The following is a 17,198-nucleotide window of genomic DNA, read 5'->3' on the forward strand; positions in this document are numbered from 1 at the left end:
GCTCAGTTGAAAGGGGTTTAAATTCAGATAACGAGATGTCATCATTCTTATAACCCGTATATAGAACATGCATTGATCGGTTATTTTCAATTAAGGTTCTTAATGCAGGTTTTCCAGTCACAAATAACATAGTTGTATTAAAATCACATAATTGTACTACCAGGGAGAACTAGAGTGATTAGGATTACGACTTGAATGTGACCGTAGGAGATTTCATAACCAAATCTGTCTACAGCACGTGACTCAGTCAAGAGGAACACCGCACACACATAATTGGATCCGTCATTAAGTCAGATCGATTCATGATGCATTATGCAAGTGAGATCTAGCTTATTGAAACCATTACACTAACGGAGTAAAGCCGATTCATTTTACTCAGAACCAAGGCATCTTATATCACTAGTAAACAACCTTGTAAATATCATAGGTCATACACGTAACATCATGCATTTTTTATTAGGTGATAAATTATATTTAATAAGGTTATGCTTGAGTTGAGAACCATAAAATTACATTTTTATTTGTAAAAAAACATCACGTGGATTGGGAAGAACGCATTGCAGCCCAAAAGATGGCCGCCAAAATAAACAGTGCAGTAGGAGTATGTTGCCCGGCAACTGCACGGACAGCAAAATGGACTCCGCCTCATTGAGTTAGTTGAACGCAGACAGAAAAGTATACGGACTATTTGAACTGGAAGTAAGGATATCTGTGTTAAACCTTAGCTAGATTGAGATAGATCCCGTTAATACGGAAGTTGTTCATGAATACACGTGCACAGAGACAACCCGTAGAGGATCGCTATATTAACACTTGAATTAATTGCTGTAACAATCGTGTCATGTTTCTACTTGCACACGCATTGTCGTAAATGCAAGTTATTTATTTTTAGAGGATCGCCATTTGGACATGCAAATAAATTGCTTCAATAATCGCGTCATGTTTTTGTAATTACAAATGCACTGTCGAAAATGCAATTCAACTATTATTAGAATCGTAAACACGAGCCATACCTTGTTATTACACACACAGGAATGATAATGAAGTTTAACTTTGTTTGCATCAAATTATATTAGCACATGCATGCGCGAGAGATTCAAGTAATTACTATTGCATCAATATCATCCTCACTCGCTCCGTCTTTTGGAGAATATTATATTTGACATTTGGTCCACCATTTTTTGCAATTAGACCACGTAATATGGAACTCAAGATACTCAATGAGTACTTTAAGAGAATGCACTTATGACGGTGTATTTGAACAGGAAAAGTAGTATTCAAAAATAAGAGAGCAGGCTACATTGAAAACCATTTATTTCAAATTTAATTTCTCACACAATGTAGGCTGGGATTGAACCCGTAACTGGATAAGCACATTTTTAAAATATTTAAACAGGACAAGTGACAACAACTGGGTAAGCTTACAATGCAATTAGACTCAAACATTAAAACATCTGCCAAAGCTGAACTAGAAGTGTACTAATGAAAATGTTTTTCTTTTTGTCTTTCTTCATACCCTCAACCATCTGACCCTTTTACCCCTCCCTCAATGTGAACATAATCTTTGGGTGGTGCACACTTTCATGTTGGCTTTAATTATGGAACGCAATGAATGTTGAATTGCCAATTTTTCTTTTTTAATCAAAATGTTGACTGTCTGATGAGTTTTTCTTATGTCATGCAATTTATATTTGGGTTACCATTTCTTCTTGTCACCTAATTGGTGAATAATCTTTTCTTTTTGGATTAAGCCCTGATTTGAAAAAGACGGTGTGACCGTTGAAACACGTGTTATCACATAGGGCAAATGACATAGGGCAAATGACCACTAGTAATACAAAAATTGACTACTCAAAACCAGAACTCTTGTGTTTTTCTTTACGGTCGATTTGGCGCATTAATTCATTTAAAGGTAACTAGAAACACTTAACCTATAAAAACGGAGTGGAGGAACCAATGTACTCCGTTGTTACCATTTTTTCATGCGACTCTGAAACAAGGTGTTTGCAAAATAAAGAAGGGCGCTGAGGTCGACTCCAAAGTACCATGGAATCGGTTCCTCAAAGATCAAGGATAATATGAATACACTTGCGACTTGAATCTGCCTTGTATACTCTGCTGCCATGACTTTCTCATATGAACACTCGTGCAACTTAGGTTTGCCTTTGGTAGGGTTGCCAAAGTGCCCCGGTGTACCTGCTTGCCCTGCGTTGACTCACTGGCTCGCTGTTTCGTGCGTTGAATCTCCCGCAGCAAGCCTGCTGTGGTTCTTCGGTATCCCACTCCTTCTCTTAAGGTTTGCCGCCTCTGCTGTGTGTCTTCTGTGCCCCTCACGGTCCCCGCTCACCTACTCTGGGTTTCTCCATGCTCGAGCGGTGGGGAGGGTGCCTTTCGGCGCCTGCATAAACCAGGAAGCCTTTCTTCCTCTTCTGACATCCTCCAAGCATACCATCTCCTGGAGTCTGCTCTCCTCTGCTTCTTCTGTGAGCCAGTTGGTTCCGCGTACCTCGCACCAGCACAGCAGTTTCGGTCGGCACCGGGAGAACAAGAGTTCTCCAGCCAGCGTTTCTCTCTTGTCAGCTGGTTCAGCGGTTTAAATGTCCCAGCATCAAGTATGTGCTTGCAACAACTGGAGCGCAGCTTGTGCTCCTAGCCTTCATGGATCTTCATTACTCAGCTCAGCTTTCTCTTTACAGTACTCTTGTATTCAGGGAGCGGTAAGTTACTTCTTAATGACTTGTATGCAGAGAATGGAGAACTATTCTCAGTAGCCTTGAAAGATGGGTGAGTGGAGTTATGACAATATGCCATTAAGGCATGGGGAATGAAGGGGGTATCCTCAAAAGAAAAAGGGGGATACCATGCCTCATCCGACGATGTCGGGTCACTTCCCTGAGAGTTGCCGCTCCCCCCCATGTGATCCTCCCTCAGATAGCCACCCTCAGAGTCAGGATCAGGTAGCTGCTGGCTGCTGCCATCCCCTGGCCACATGGGAAGAGGTCATCCCTGCGAAAGGAGTGATGACATTGGATTCATTACAAGAGCCAGGAAGGAGTAGAGGAGGAGGAGCTGGTGAAGCACATAAAAAGATGGAGGTGGAACAGGACCCGCAGCGGGGGTGGGGGGGGAGAGAGAGAGAGAGAGAGAGAGAGAGAGAGAGAGAGAGAGAGAGAGAGAGAGTGAAAAGAAGGCAAGGAAGAGGAGAGGAGATGAGCCATTAGAAAGGAGATGACAAGGAACAAGTGAGGAGAGGGCTAGATTGAGGAGGAGGTGGAACATCGTAAGGGAAAGAAAGGAGGAGGTGAAAGAAACCACCTCTTGGTAGTGGAAGGAGCACAGGCAAATCAAGCGGTAGTAGTGATGAGGCTAGTCCTCCAGGTGGAGGAAAGAATGAAGAACCTCCGAGAGGAAAAGGAAAGTAATGAGAGCAGAGAGGGAGGGACGGAGAAGTAGGGGAAAACGACAAGTGGTGAAGTGAGCAAAGAGCCCTAAGGAGGAAAGAGAAAACGAAGTTCAACCAGAAAGGCAAAGGCATGGGAGGCCTTCAAGACCACCTGCGCTAGTTGGTTACTCCTAAGAACTTTGTATCTGTTTCAAGTTGTCTGTTGATCTCTCTGCCGTAACAAGATACAAAATGTAAGACTTAAAATTGCAGTATTTCGAAGTGTTCTTTTCTTAAAGTTGGTAATAATGCATCTTTTGGCAGTATTAAAACAATGGGCCTCGTTACGAGTCCGGCGCTAACCAAGGCGGTAAAACCGCCTGGTTACCGCCGGACTCGTATTACCATTCCGCCTCCGTGATTCCCGGAATTACCCGGGCATTACAACCCGGGTGACCTGGGAATTCCGGAGGCGGAATGGTGTAAATACCCATTCCCGTTGAGTCCCATAGGACTCAACGGGAATGGGGCTCATGGAAACAATGGCACCATCTTGTGATGGTGCCAGTGTTTCCTCGTCCGCCTGCAGGCGGGCGGTGTTAAACCCGCCAGGTCAGACCTGGCGGGATTGACGCCTCCGCCTGCAGGAGTCGTGATCACCCAGTATGGAAACAACAGTGGCGGCGGATTTACCGCCACCATTTTTCTCCATACCGGGTGAGTTGTAACGAGGCCCAATGTTTTCAACACTTGGAATAGGTAATGATGTCAATTTTAATTTTGCAATTTTTCATTCATTTCAGAATTGTTTTTAACGGAGGAAGATCAAAAGAAACTCCATGACTTTGAAGAGCAATGTGTTGAGATGTATTTCAATGAGAAAGATGACAAATTTCATTCGGGCAGCGAAGAGCGGATTCGACTAACTTCCGAAAGGTCAGACCTTATGAAAATGGTTGATTAATGGAAATGCGTGTATTTGAATTAATTTAGGTTTTCTTTTTGGCACCAACCTGCCATCTCTCAATTGCTTCAAAAGAGTTACAGCCACGGTGCACATAGAGAAAGACCAATAGTGTACTTCAAAACATGATAATGCAGTGATTGGACTCCAGTCCATGGTAACTCAGCAGTTTGTATGAGAAGACAAGCCTGGCTAGGACCATCTTAATTGCATGACAAGATTCAGTAAAAGTTACTTGATATGTCTTTTGGTAGCAAGATTAATTTTACTTTAATGTCTGATGAGGGGCTTAAAAAAATGCAAGACTAGATTATTGGTAGCTGAATCTCAGTGCAATTTTATTTAGCCCATTCAAGGATGTTGCAACCTCCTTTAAAGAACCTTAACACCTACATTACTAGAGAAACACAGTCTATCTGTTAAACAACAAGAAAAAAGATGTTCCATGTAGAACATAAACATGTTCCTACACTAGTAGCTGCCCCTCAGGATCCCCTGCACCCACCCTCACTCCTAAAAACCATCCTCTCTTCCACTTGCGCAGGCAGCATCGCCAGATCAATAATGAACCTTTTTCTTACTTATGGCATTTTCCCAGCAGCCTTGAAAACCTCTCATGTCAAACCTTTACTTAAAAAGCATACTCCGAAGCCCTCCTCTCATTTAACTACCACCCGATCTCCAACAACCGATTCATTGCCAAACTCTTAGATTACATGGCATACTCCCAACTCTGCCTCTTCACAGAATCCCAAAGCCTCTTCGACCCTGCCTAATCAGGCTTCTGACTGCTCCATGGAACCAATTCCTCCCTTGTCTCCACCTGGGATGGCATGAAAAGAACAGCAGACTCAGAGATATGCTGGCCTCATCCTCCTCAACCGCTCATCAGCATTTGACACAACCAACCACGTCACTGTGATGCTGGAAATGCGCTCGAGGGACAGGCCCTCCCTGTCCTTGTCCTGTACTCCCTTATCATGATTGTTCTGTGTTATGTTCTGCACAGGAGTCCAGTTGGGACCCCTGGCAGTGCAGCTCTTCCTCTTTTTGTTTGTGGTGCAACAAGACCCTTGGGATATCCTTATAGCACCCAGGGGTGATGGTACAACCCTGTACCCCTAGTGTATGTTTTTGCCCACAGAGCAGGGTATAGGCTGGTGGCAGTTCCATGCTGAATTTGACAGGTGCTCTGAGTATCCTCCATTTTGGGATACCCAGGCCTTGCCATAGGAATCCGTGGATTCCTGATAGAAGGCAAGATGGCCCCTGTGGCCTTTTGGTTTCTATTACCTGTTACCTTATTTTTCCTACAGTCCTGGAAAGCCCTGACTCTGCTCCTTCCCCTGATTGGCTGTTGGGTGGAAGAACCATATATGTATTGTGGGGAAGTCCAGGCCAGACTAACCGGAGCCTTCCCAGTGGCTGTATGTTGTGGGTACACCGTTGGGGAGGGACCTGTGTGAATGGAGTGTGTGACCAATTAGCATTCCATGTTATGGGTGTTTAGTTTGTGTGTGTGACACAATGAATGCGACAGCCCTGCCTCAAACTGACATGAATGCAGTGTAGTGTGCTGAAAGGCTGGGTGCTTGCTCCAATCCACATTCCTTGTTATGGGTGTCTGGGTGGAGTGAATGGCTTGAATGCCTGTGAGCCTGATTTGTTCAGAAGCTGAAGTCGAAACTTGAAGCAGATCCATGATGCCCAGCTAGAGGGGAGAAGTGCTGCTGCATTTCCTTCGATGTAATCCAAAAGCTGTCGAGGACTGATCCAGCGAGGACCTAGCTAGAAGACCTCTCCCCGAGCTACGAGAGACCATCATGCAAAAACTGCTGCTCTTCATCGAAGCACCCTGGAAGCCAGTTCCATGAGTCTGAAGTCCGGAAAAGGGGTCCGCCCAGAATCCTGAAGAGAGCGCCTGGACATCGAGGGTCGTCTAAGTTCATTGCCGTCGACCTGGGTCGGAAGATTTCCGTGACCACTGAAAAGCAAAACGAGTCGTGTCGCCCAAAAGCAGTGACACCTTGATGCTGTGCTGCTCATCGCCCAAAGCCGAGAAAGCTCCACTTTGCCTAAGAACGTTTGAAAGAGGGCTCCCTTGCCATCACCACCGACCACTTTGTCCCGCTGGAGGTCGAAGGTCACCAGCTGCCGAGGAAAGTTTGCCGGTGGGTTTCCCGCCAGCAGAAGCCGACATGGCGCCCCGCAGACACTGACGGAGTGAAGATCCAAGGTCCAGCCTGTGGTTGAGTCCCAATCACCGAAGTTATCCTGAGGTACATGCTGCGGCTGCAACACCGACAGGCTAGAGGACCGCTTAACGTGATTGCCGACATCAGACGTCCGCTGCTGGGCCTGCATCCATCATCGCTGAAGGTCTTCCAAGTCCACAGAGTCTTATTTGCAGCAACGAACATTTTGCATCGAGGTCTACTGCACGCCTTATCTTCCCAGGACTTCCAGCATCAAGGAAACAATCGATCTTCGAAGGGCACCGCCAAGGTTGAAGCTGCTGCATCACCGCAAGTGTTCTACTTTTCCTTGAGGATCTCGATGCCCAGTGGCTCCTTCTTCAAAGGGGGTCTATCCTCAAAGGATACCGTTGAAGGCTTTTTGAGTATTTATGGACGGGAATAGTTCATTCTTTTCTTACAGGTTGCCCAGGCGAGGGGATCCTCATTCAGAATTGTGCATCTATCTCAAAAGAAAGCATTCTGCCATTGCTTAACATTAACCTGCCTTGCTTCCCTAATTCTACGCTGATACACCTTACTGAATGATTTGTATGCTTTGTTATAACTGCCAGCAGTTGATGCATTTTAAACAAATCTAAAGTCTAGGTGTTGTACCACATAGTATTTAACAGATTTGTCTTGATAGTATTACCAGAGTAGAGTGTTTTATTGAAATGTGTATATATATTTCTGAGGCTTGTGGAATCTGCTTAGATCACATGCTGTGCATAGGCCGACATCTAGTGGAAGCTGCGGAGTACTAGTTTGTTTTTCGAAACTCGAAAATGGGCGTCGACACAGGGCGTGCCAGTAATACTATCCCTACTGTGACGTCCACTTTACCCAAGATCCCTCACGTGTCTAGGATCATCAGATTGTTTTTTCCGGCATACTGGTCGGAAGCATTTTACGGAGTCCCCTGGCCTTAGCCATACTTTTGCTAAAATATTGATTTATTGACATCCTTCCCCATCCCAACGTCGCACTTCGACACTCGACGCCGGCTGGAGAAGAAATCGACTGTCGGCTGCTGCACAACGGATTTGGGCCTCGGAAGGCCTCTGGCCTCGGCCCTGCAAGTAGGGAGAGTTGGGGGTTGGACATACTCTACACTCTTGGTATATAGGTACACCTTATACATTTCCTACACTTAACAGCCCGCTGCCTCAAGGTGCGTATGGAGGGTACCCCTTTTCAATTCTGCCCCAAGTGCAATCGCAAATACCCTTGGGTCGACAGGCACGCCCCGTGCAATCTCTACTTGCCGAGGGACCACCCCGAAGCGAACTGCAGAGCGTGTTGTAGGTTTAAACCTAAGACACTTAAGGACCGTTCGACGAAGCGTTGGGCCCACCACGCCGGGCAGGCGGCCATGGCAACGGAGGGTGCCTTCAGCGATGGCAGCAACGCCGTACTTTCGGACGGTGAGGGCATTACGGCGTCGAAAGACAGCCGAGCGCAGGTCCTCGGCCTCGGAAGGTCGTCCGATAGGGCGGCTATGGGGAAGACCCCCAGCGACACAGGCGCTTCACACACCACCCACACTAAACACACAAAGTCCAACCGAGACTCGACGACGTCGAGTGCTCGGTAAGAGTCACAAACAGAACGGTCCGAATCGGTGTCCTCTGGGCGTTCGAGATCGGGATCGCCGCATGACTCCAGGCAATCATCCACTCTTGCCAAGAGTGCCTCGCTCCCTAGGCTAACGGAAGTTCGATCGTCGGAAGACGAAGACGACTTCCACCCCCAGGCCGCACTCCAGGAGTTGGAGCCCGCAGACAAGATCAGCACGGCCCCACGTTCGAAGGACAGGGACTCTACCCCAGGCGTCGAAAACCTCCGGAGCCACAAAGGGACAGGGAAAACACTTTTCCACTCACGGGGAGGGGGCCAAACAGCAGAAGAAGCAGCCTCTGCACTCTTCCACACATGTAAAACACTCCTCTCCTCCTAAACAGGCAGACAAGACCAGGTCTGCTGATATTTCAAAGAGCAAATCTACTCAAGATAAATCTCCAAAACTTTCTGAGAGAGTCATTCCCAGTTCCAAAAAATGCTCCAGTGATGACATAGATAGGGTCATGTCAAGGACGTCTTCCTTGGCAGACTTTTACGATAAAAATCCAGACCACTTCCTTTCTTATGATCCACAAGGGGCTACACCCTCAGGCTCTAATGATCCTATCCCCCCCAAGTAAGAAGCCCCGGTTTGAGACACCGATGAGGTCTACAGACCCCTTCGAGGTACAACCCGACTCACGGCCATACTCACTGTATCAAGGAGAGACTTCCTTTGGTGAGGACCAAGATTTGGCCATGGTAGAAGAGCAAACCGGGACGGGCTACTATGGGGACGATGAGGACCAAGAGGAGGAAGAGGAAGACCCTGAAACCTACAGAGTAGATTCCCCGGTAGAGAAGGAAGCCCCGGTTACCGACTCCCCTGTCGATAACCAACCCCTCCTGAACGAGGTTCTCGCACGTGCAGCAGAACACTTCCATATTGACACCCACGGTGTCCAGGAGGAGAGGGACTTTGCAGAAGAGTTAGTTGGAGAAAGGAGGCCTGTTGCCCAGACCATCCCTATCCTCAAGTCTATTCAGCGGAGAATAGACCCGTCCCTGGTGAACCCAAACCTCACCAGAGCAGTCAATCCCAGAGTTGAAAAACTTTTCAGGGCAGCTCAGTCTGACCCTCTCTATATAAGAGGACATATGAAACCAGAGTCCCTAGTTGTCACTAACACTTGTAAGAGGGCTGGAACTCCCTTGTCATCGTCCGAAGTTCCTCCAGACAAGGAGAGCAAAAAACTAAATGGTTTCGGCAGGAAAGTAGCCTCAACGTCCGCCTATCAGGCAAGGATTGCAAACTCCACCACCCTGTTGGCCAGCTACAAATGCCATCAGTGGGAAGAAGTCGTGGCACTCATAGCCTCTGCTCCCGAACCCTTAAAGGGCCAGTTAGCTCGGATTTCCGAGAGGGTAGAGCCGTGTCTGGTTGCATTTTAAAAGCAACCTTTGACGCTGCGGACAACGCAGGCAGATTGATAGCAGAAGGTTCTGTTATCAAGAGACATGCGTGGTTACGGCAGTCTGGTTTTAAGGCAGAAACCCAGGCATCATGATTGGACAAACCGGTGGAAGCCGATCTGTTGTTTGGTAAGGCGGTCGAGGACGCACTGAAGAATGCCAAAGATGAATACGGGACACTCAAGTCCCTTGGCCAGTTAACCAATAAACCCCCTAACCAGATAGGGAATAGCAATTTTCGTCGCCCACGCGGCCAAAATTCCCAGAGAGGATCTAACTATTCCGAGGGGCAGGGTACACAGTGGAACAACAGCCAACAGTCTACCCAGGGTTATGGCAGGGGTAATAGGAGAGGACGTGGTAAAGGCAGAGGCAGCCCCAGCAAAGGAGGCGGCACGCCTCCACCAAAGCAGTGACGCTCAGTTCAGGGTCCCTTCACATGCAACCCCAGTAGGGGGACGCATTTCCAACTTCACCCAGGCTTGGGAAGGGATCACATCAGACAGATGGGTGCTGTCAACAGTATCCTCAGGGTACTGTATAGAACTACTGCAGCGTCCCCGGATCCATCCTCCACGACAAAGAGTACACTCTTTAGAACATCAGAAGATTCTCCTCGAGGAGATCGCCATTCTGCTAGAAAAGGACGCGATAGAACTCATCCCGGGACACCAGGTAAACAAGGGTATTCAACTTATTTCCTTGTGCCTAAAAAAGATTTGACGATGCGCCCAGTATTGGACTTACGGCCTGCCAACAAGTATGTCAAGCCCCAAAAGTTTCGTATGACTACGCTACAAGAGGTAATCCCCCTCCTAAAAAAGGGGGATTACATGGCAACCTTGGATATGAAAGATGCCTATTTTCATATTTCCATGTTCCCAGCGCACAGAAGGTACTTGCGCTTCAAGGTGGACAGTCGGCACTACCAATTCAAGGTACTGCCCTTCGGGATAGCTTCGGCACCAAGGGTATTCACCAAGGTACTGGCGGTGGCGGCTGCACACCTACGCAGGGAGGCAATCCCGGTGTACCCTTATCTGGACGACTGGCTCATAACGGGGGAAACCCCAGTAATTTGCAGGACAAACATTCAAAGGACTATCGACCTCCTCCACGAATTAGGCTTCTCAATCAACGAGAAAAAGTCAAGCCTGGTGCCCAGCACCTCCAAACATTTCCTAGGAGCAATCCTAGATACTCAAGAGGGGTTGACCTTTCCTTCAGAGGAAAGAATTCGGAATATACTACTGCAAATTCTGCAATATCAGTCCGGTCACCAAATAACGGTACGCAAAACAATGCATTTACTGGGCATGATGGCGTCATGTATTTACCTGGTCCCCCACGCGCGCATGCGTCCCATGCAGGAATGGTTGGCGAAACAGTGGTCTCAGGCAAGTGGTCAGTGGGACGATCTAGTGGTCGTTTCGCCAACACTAGTACAAAGCCTTCACTGGTGGACAAGAGAGAATCTTGCACAGGGAAAACCCTTTTACGATCCCGAAGTACAGGCAGTAGTCGCTACCGATGCATGTCTGACGGGGTGGGGAGCTCACCATCTCCACCACACAGCTCAGGGTCTCTGGTCTCCCTCAGTGGCCAAGAACCACATCAACCTGCTAGAGCTTCTGGCAGTATTCAGAGCGCTTCAAGCGTTCGAGCCCCACCTACTAAACCTGTCAGTGCAAATCCGGACGGACAACACAACAGCCATGTTCTACCTGAACAAGCAAGGAGGGACTCATTCGCCAAATCTGTCCAAGCTTGCCCAGAAAATCTGGATATGGGCGCTCAGACGGAACATCTTCCTGTCATCACAACATGTTCCAGGGGAGCTCAATTCCCTAGCGGATGCTCTGAGCAGAGACTCCCTCCCAGAGAAACACGAATGGGTTTTACACAGAGAGGTCGTAGAAGATATCTTCTCTCAGTGGAGTTTCCCCACTATAGACTTATTCGCCACAAGCGAAAACAGACAATGCCCAGGATTTGCATCCAGGTTCCCCCAACCAGACTCCCAGGGGAACGCCCTGTGGATGAACTGGTCAGGGATGTTTGCGTACGCTTTTCCACCAACTCCTCTCATCAGGAAGGTGGTGAACAAGATGAACAGAGTCGATGACGCTCGTCCTAGTTGCTCCCATGTGGGCAAGACAACCATGGTTCCCACACCTACGTAGGATGGCGGTGTGCGAGCCCATCAAACTTCCAGCCTGGTACAACCTATTGCCCCAGCACCAAGGTCAAACAGTGCACCAACAATCCAACTCAATGAACCTGGCAGCATGGCTCCTGAGGTCATAGAGTTTGGACATCTCAATTTACCACAGAGGTGTATGGACATCCTAAAGGAATCTAGGAAACCAAACACAAGGCACTGTTACTTTGACAAGTGGAAGAGATTCATTATCTGGTGCCAGAGTAGACAAATCAACCCAGTTGATTGCACTCCTTCCACTATTGTTACATACATGCTCCACCTGTTGGACGCAGGATTGGTTTTTAACTCACTGAAAGTACACCTGGCAGCCCTGTCAGCATACACCACTTCCCATAACAAAGTCTTGTGGTGGAAAGTACCAGTAGTTAAAGCCTTCATGGAAGGAGTAAAGAGACTTCACCCTCCTATTTCAAACCCACCACCAGGGTGGGACCTTAATGTGGTGCTATCTAAACTCATGGGACCCCCTTTCGAGCCCATGCATAAAAGCAGTCTCAAACACCTGATTTATAAAACAGCCTTCTTAGTAGCTATTACTTCTAAAAGAAGGGTCAGTGAAATTCAGGCTCTGTCAGTGCAGGATCCCTTCTTTACGGTCCATAAAGACAAACTGGTTTTACGCACACACCCTAGGTTCTCACCTAAATTTATATCTAAATTCCACGTAAACCAGTCCATCGAGCTTCCGGCTTTCTTCCAGGACCCTCAAAGCTCGGCTGAGGTGAAACTACACACCCTAGATGTGCGTAGGGCGGTCCTCTACTATGTAAATAAAACCAGACCGCTAAGGAAAACAGATCAACTGTTTATCTCCGTAGCTACAGGCAGAGAGGGGGATCGCGTCACTAAAGGTGCCATCTCGAAGTGGATTATTAACTGTATCCAGCTGTGTTACTCACTCTCTGAAAGAACTCTGCCTTTCACGCCAAGAGCCCACTCTACTAGAGGCATTGGGGCCACTCTGGCTTTCATTGCAAATGTACCCCTTGACACCATTTGCAAAGCAGCTACTTGGAGCTCTATTCACACTTTTACTCAGCATTACTGCATTGACACCCATTCCAAGACAGATACACAAGTGGGACAAGCGGTTCTAAGACACTTATTTGCTCATGACCCTTCTCACATCCCACCTCCTTCTTCAGGTACTGCTCGCTAATCTATGCACAGCATGTGATCTAAGCAGATTCCACAAGCCTCAGAAGGGATACATTACTCCCCGTAATCGTATTTCTGGTGCTTGTATCTGCTTAGATTCACATGCGACCCACCCTTCCTCCCCTCTGAGAGAAGGCGCATGGTTGCTTGTAGTCTTACCTTTCTATCTATCTGCTTGGATTATCTGTACTCACGCTACTCCTCATGCTACCTCATGTCAGAAAAAATACAATCTGAGGATCCTAGACGCGTGAGGGATCTTGGGTACAGTGGACGTCACACTAGGGGATAGTATTACTGGCACGCCCTGTGTCGACGCCCATTTCCGAGTTTCAAAAAACAAACTGTAATACTCTGCAGCTTCCACTAGATGTCGGCCTATGCACAGCATGCACAGCATGTGAATCTAAGCAGATACAAGCATCAGAAATACGATTACGGTGAGTAATATATCCCATATATACATATCTGAACGTTACTTTTATATTTAGAGCTGTGTTAGCACATAACATAGTGTGTGGACATTTTTTTGGGGGGGATTGGGGTCTCACTGTACTTAAGAACCAGCCTGCATCACCCCCTGAGAGTTTAAGGCTTGGTTACTAGTCCATAGCTACCATATAGAGAACCTTGGCTGGGGTGCTCTGTGTCTCTACCATATAGGTGGCAGAAATACACATATCACCTCTTTAACTGCTTGCAAATCACCTTCCTCCCTCCCTTCTCTGCTGCGCTCCCCCGCACCCTGCGCCCTGTCTCACAGTGGGGTTTTTGGAAAGCTTCCCTCTCCCCCCTCCTCTTCAACCTCTGCGTAAGCTCCCTCCCCGTGCTCATCCACTTCTACAACCTTACCTGCTACAACTATGCCGACAACCCTCGGATCTTTTTCAAGATTCCCAATTACCTGGCCTCTCCCCGGCCAGTCCTCGGCACCTGCCTCACGGATATCAACCACTGGATGAAGGCCATCCACCTCCTCAATCCTGGCAAAACCGAAATCCTGATTCACAGCAAAACAGCACTCGTCCCCAAACCACCCACTGGCTGCCCTACTCCCGCCCCCTCCGCACAGACACATCCACCTCAGTAAAGAACCTGGGATTCACCCTGTGAGGGGTCAGTAATGCGAGGCGTACAACTGCTTGTGTTTTTCTCAAGAATAGACATTTTATTAAGAAACAAATGAGCAAATAACTCCTTGCTAATCCTAGTCTATCATGGAATACCATACGTGGTCTAAAGACTAAGGCAATAACTCATAACACAAACAAACTGGCCCACACACTAAGTTACAAAACATTCAAAGAAAATCATAAACAATATAAAAGAATAAAACGCATTTAACAAGTTTTTTGGATGACCTTCATATAACAAAAATCATTGGTAACAATTCTTCAGCTTTCCATTGAAAAGATCTCCTTCCAGGTTCAGCCAAGAAAATAGCATCAATGGTAATCCTAGGAGTTTTTTTTGTTGCCAAGATGAATGGCCACAGTTGCATTTGGTATAATTTTCAGGATGCTACTTCTTGGGTTCTTCCTATCTTCTTGACAATCACCCTTCTACTGCTATGACACAGTAGTAGAAGGGTGTCTCCTTTGTTCCGCAGTGTATTAATACATCAACCACATTCACTGTGACACCCACTTTATATACCACCACAGTTCAGGTACTTCTGCTTCTCCTTCTACAATTTTGTACTTCAGAATTATTAGGCATATAAAGACAAGACTCTTTGAACTCTACAGGTAGGCAAGGCACTCTTCTTTCCTAAACTTCAAGAAAAGGGCACCCCATTTGCCTCTTCTGTCTGCCTTACTGCCACTTGGTACATTTGCTTCTCTTTACAAGCACCCAGCTCCCTTCCCCAGCTTTGTTCACACATTCTTGGTTCCAGTAACTACCCTTAAGCTGTATTGCCACTCTTCCAGCTTCAGGTAATGATGCCACACTTGTATCAGAGGACACTGGACCTTTAAAAACCTTGGAAACCAGATGGCTAGTTCTTAATAGGGCTGGTTTTAGTATGGAAATGGTTTGCCTCTGCAGTTTATATTTTCTTTAGACCTTCTGAGATGGTAACAGTTACCGGCGAGGCTTGTAAAGTGAACCTGAATGCTAAGCTTCACGCGCCGGCTCCAGGAACACTGCGGTTGCGGGCTGCTTCACTTTCCCGACTTCTTTAACTACTACTGCTACTTTGCGCACTCTTGGGGTCCACACCGTTCTGCAGCACAGATGTCTGGGGTCTGGCCACGTTAGTTGGGAGTCTCCATCACTCCTCAATCTCTCAGCTTGCCTCCTGCTAAGGGCCTCAGGCTTCAGCATGGTCACGGCTCTGCAATCGCAGCTACTAGGCGTGCATGAGGAAAGCACGTCTCGACACGTCTTCCTCAGTGCAGCCACTGGAAATCAGGGTTTGAGACCACTGGACCCTCTCAGAACTTGCAGGTGAAATCTGCTGTCTCCACGCTCCAGTGTCCTGTCTGTGATCAGACTGACTTGTGGATTGTCAGCCTCATGCTTTGCTAGTACTGCTTTTACTGCCAGCCTTCCAACTCCTGTTACAGCTCCTTCGAGTGGATTGTGTCCTCCAACGTATTCCTCATCTTTGATGTATTCCATCCAGCTTCAGCTGCTTTGGAAAAAAATTTCGGCAGAGGGCGCCGTGCGTCGATGTCGAGTCGATGGTCCCTCGAGGGCCTCCGTCAAGGGTGACGTCATCGGATGTATAAGTAGCACGCGCGGTGCCCGTTGAACTCAGTTCCGTTTTTCTGCAGTGTACGTTGCTTCCGAGATTCGCCACGCCTCGAGTTCTGTGAAGAAAGAATAAATACGAAATATGTCTTCGTCATCGACGCCGACCACGACCCCGAAATCGGGTTTCAAAAAATGCAAGTCGTGCAGCTCAAAAATGTCGATTACCGATCCGCACCGAGAGTGCTTATGGTGTCTTGGAGAAGGCCACAGAATGGAGGCCTGTATGAAGTGTCAGGCGATGACGGAGAAAGCCTTGCGAGAGAGGAGGGGAAAACTGCAGGTAGGTCGTAAGTCTGACCGAAAAGCTTCTAGCGTCGAGTCAAAGTCCTGTGAGGAGAAATCTCCTCGACGCGAGAGGCATCTGTCCAGGTCCCGAAGCGATTCCCATCGCTTGTCGTCTTCGACAAAAAAAATCAAAAACGATGGCACAGGTCCCCCTCCACTTAGTCTTCGGACGATTCCCCAAAAAGGATGAAATGTCCCACAAAACATTCATCATCCGAATAGTGGGAAGCATTTAGAGTAAACATGATGGAGGTGTTCGAGAAAGTGAAACCTCGGTCCGCGCCTTCCTCGGAAGCCGGCCGGGAGCGTTATCGCTCCGACAATTGTGCGCCCTTGAGCCCAGGTGACCGAAGGAGGAAGGATAGAGAACCTTCTAGGACGCCGACCGAAAAAGATCGCTCAAGTCGAGTTGACTGCTCTAGGTCACTGACGCCATCCGAGACCGAACATACCTCGAAGGGCAAGTCTTGGAAGAGTGCCTCGACGCCCTCAAAGCTGATGCCGTCGAAGTCGGGTACTACGTCGATGTTATCGACGCCTTTGTCGACGCCGAAGCCCTCGATGCCGAAACTTCCAGCTCGACAAGATCAGCTAGGAAGAGAGAAAGAAAAGGCTAAAACACCTATGTTGCATTCAGGGCCCATTAGCACTCCTCCTCTACCTGCTCCAGAGAAGGTTTTCAAGCCTCTGCCTAGAAAGGAGTTTTTCAAATCTCTGACCTCAATTTTTGAGGAACAAGAAAAATCTGATGAGGAAAATGTACCTTTTGGCCTTAAATTTGGTAGTCCAAATGTTCCTGAATGCCTGATTTCAGAGGAAAGCAGGATGAAGGATTTGGTTGAATCATTGCATAATGCAAGTGATATTGATACGTCCCCAGAAAATGAATTTGGTAGACCAGAACCAGGTGAACATGCCAATCCATCATATCGTCAGTTAATGACTAAGGTAGTAGATTATTTGGGCTGGGCCAGACCTACAGCCCAATTTGTCCAAGATGATCTGACAGACATACTGGACCATGGTCCTACTGAAGACCCAATTCTACCTTTCCATGTGGCCTTACAAAATAGGGTGGCCAAATATTGGGAGATGCCGGATTCTATTCCACCAGTGAATAAATCCCTTACTTTGAAATACCACCCTGCCTGTAGC

The 17,198-nt window shown here is 47.6% G+C and overlaps 1 protein-coding gene across 2 annotated transcripts in view; it reads left to right on the top strand.

Annotated features, from left to right (window-relative positions):
• TRPM7 (transient receptor potential cation channel subfamily M member 7) overlaps positions 1-17,198 on the top strand; it is a 2,599,208-nt gene that overhangs the window by 1,990,427 nt on the left and 591,583 nt on the right. For both annotated transcript variants that reach the window (XM_069624956.1, XM_069624955.1), the window contains exon 25: positions 4,186-4,318. In XM_069624956.1, coding sequence (XP_069481057.1) covers positions 4,186-4,318 — 133 coding nt within the window. The remainder of the gene's footprint in view (positions 1-4,185; positions 4,319-17,198) is intronic.

Source organism: Ambystoma mexicanum, chromosome 11 (genome assembly GCF_040938575.1).
Source record: "Ambystoma mexicanum isolate Mex_15411 chromosome 11, UKY_AmexF1_1, whole genome shotgun sequence".
Lineage (NCBI taxonomy): Eukaryota > Metazoa > Chordata > Amphibia > Caudata > Ambystomatidae > Ambystoma > Ambystoma mexicanum.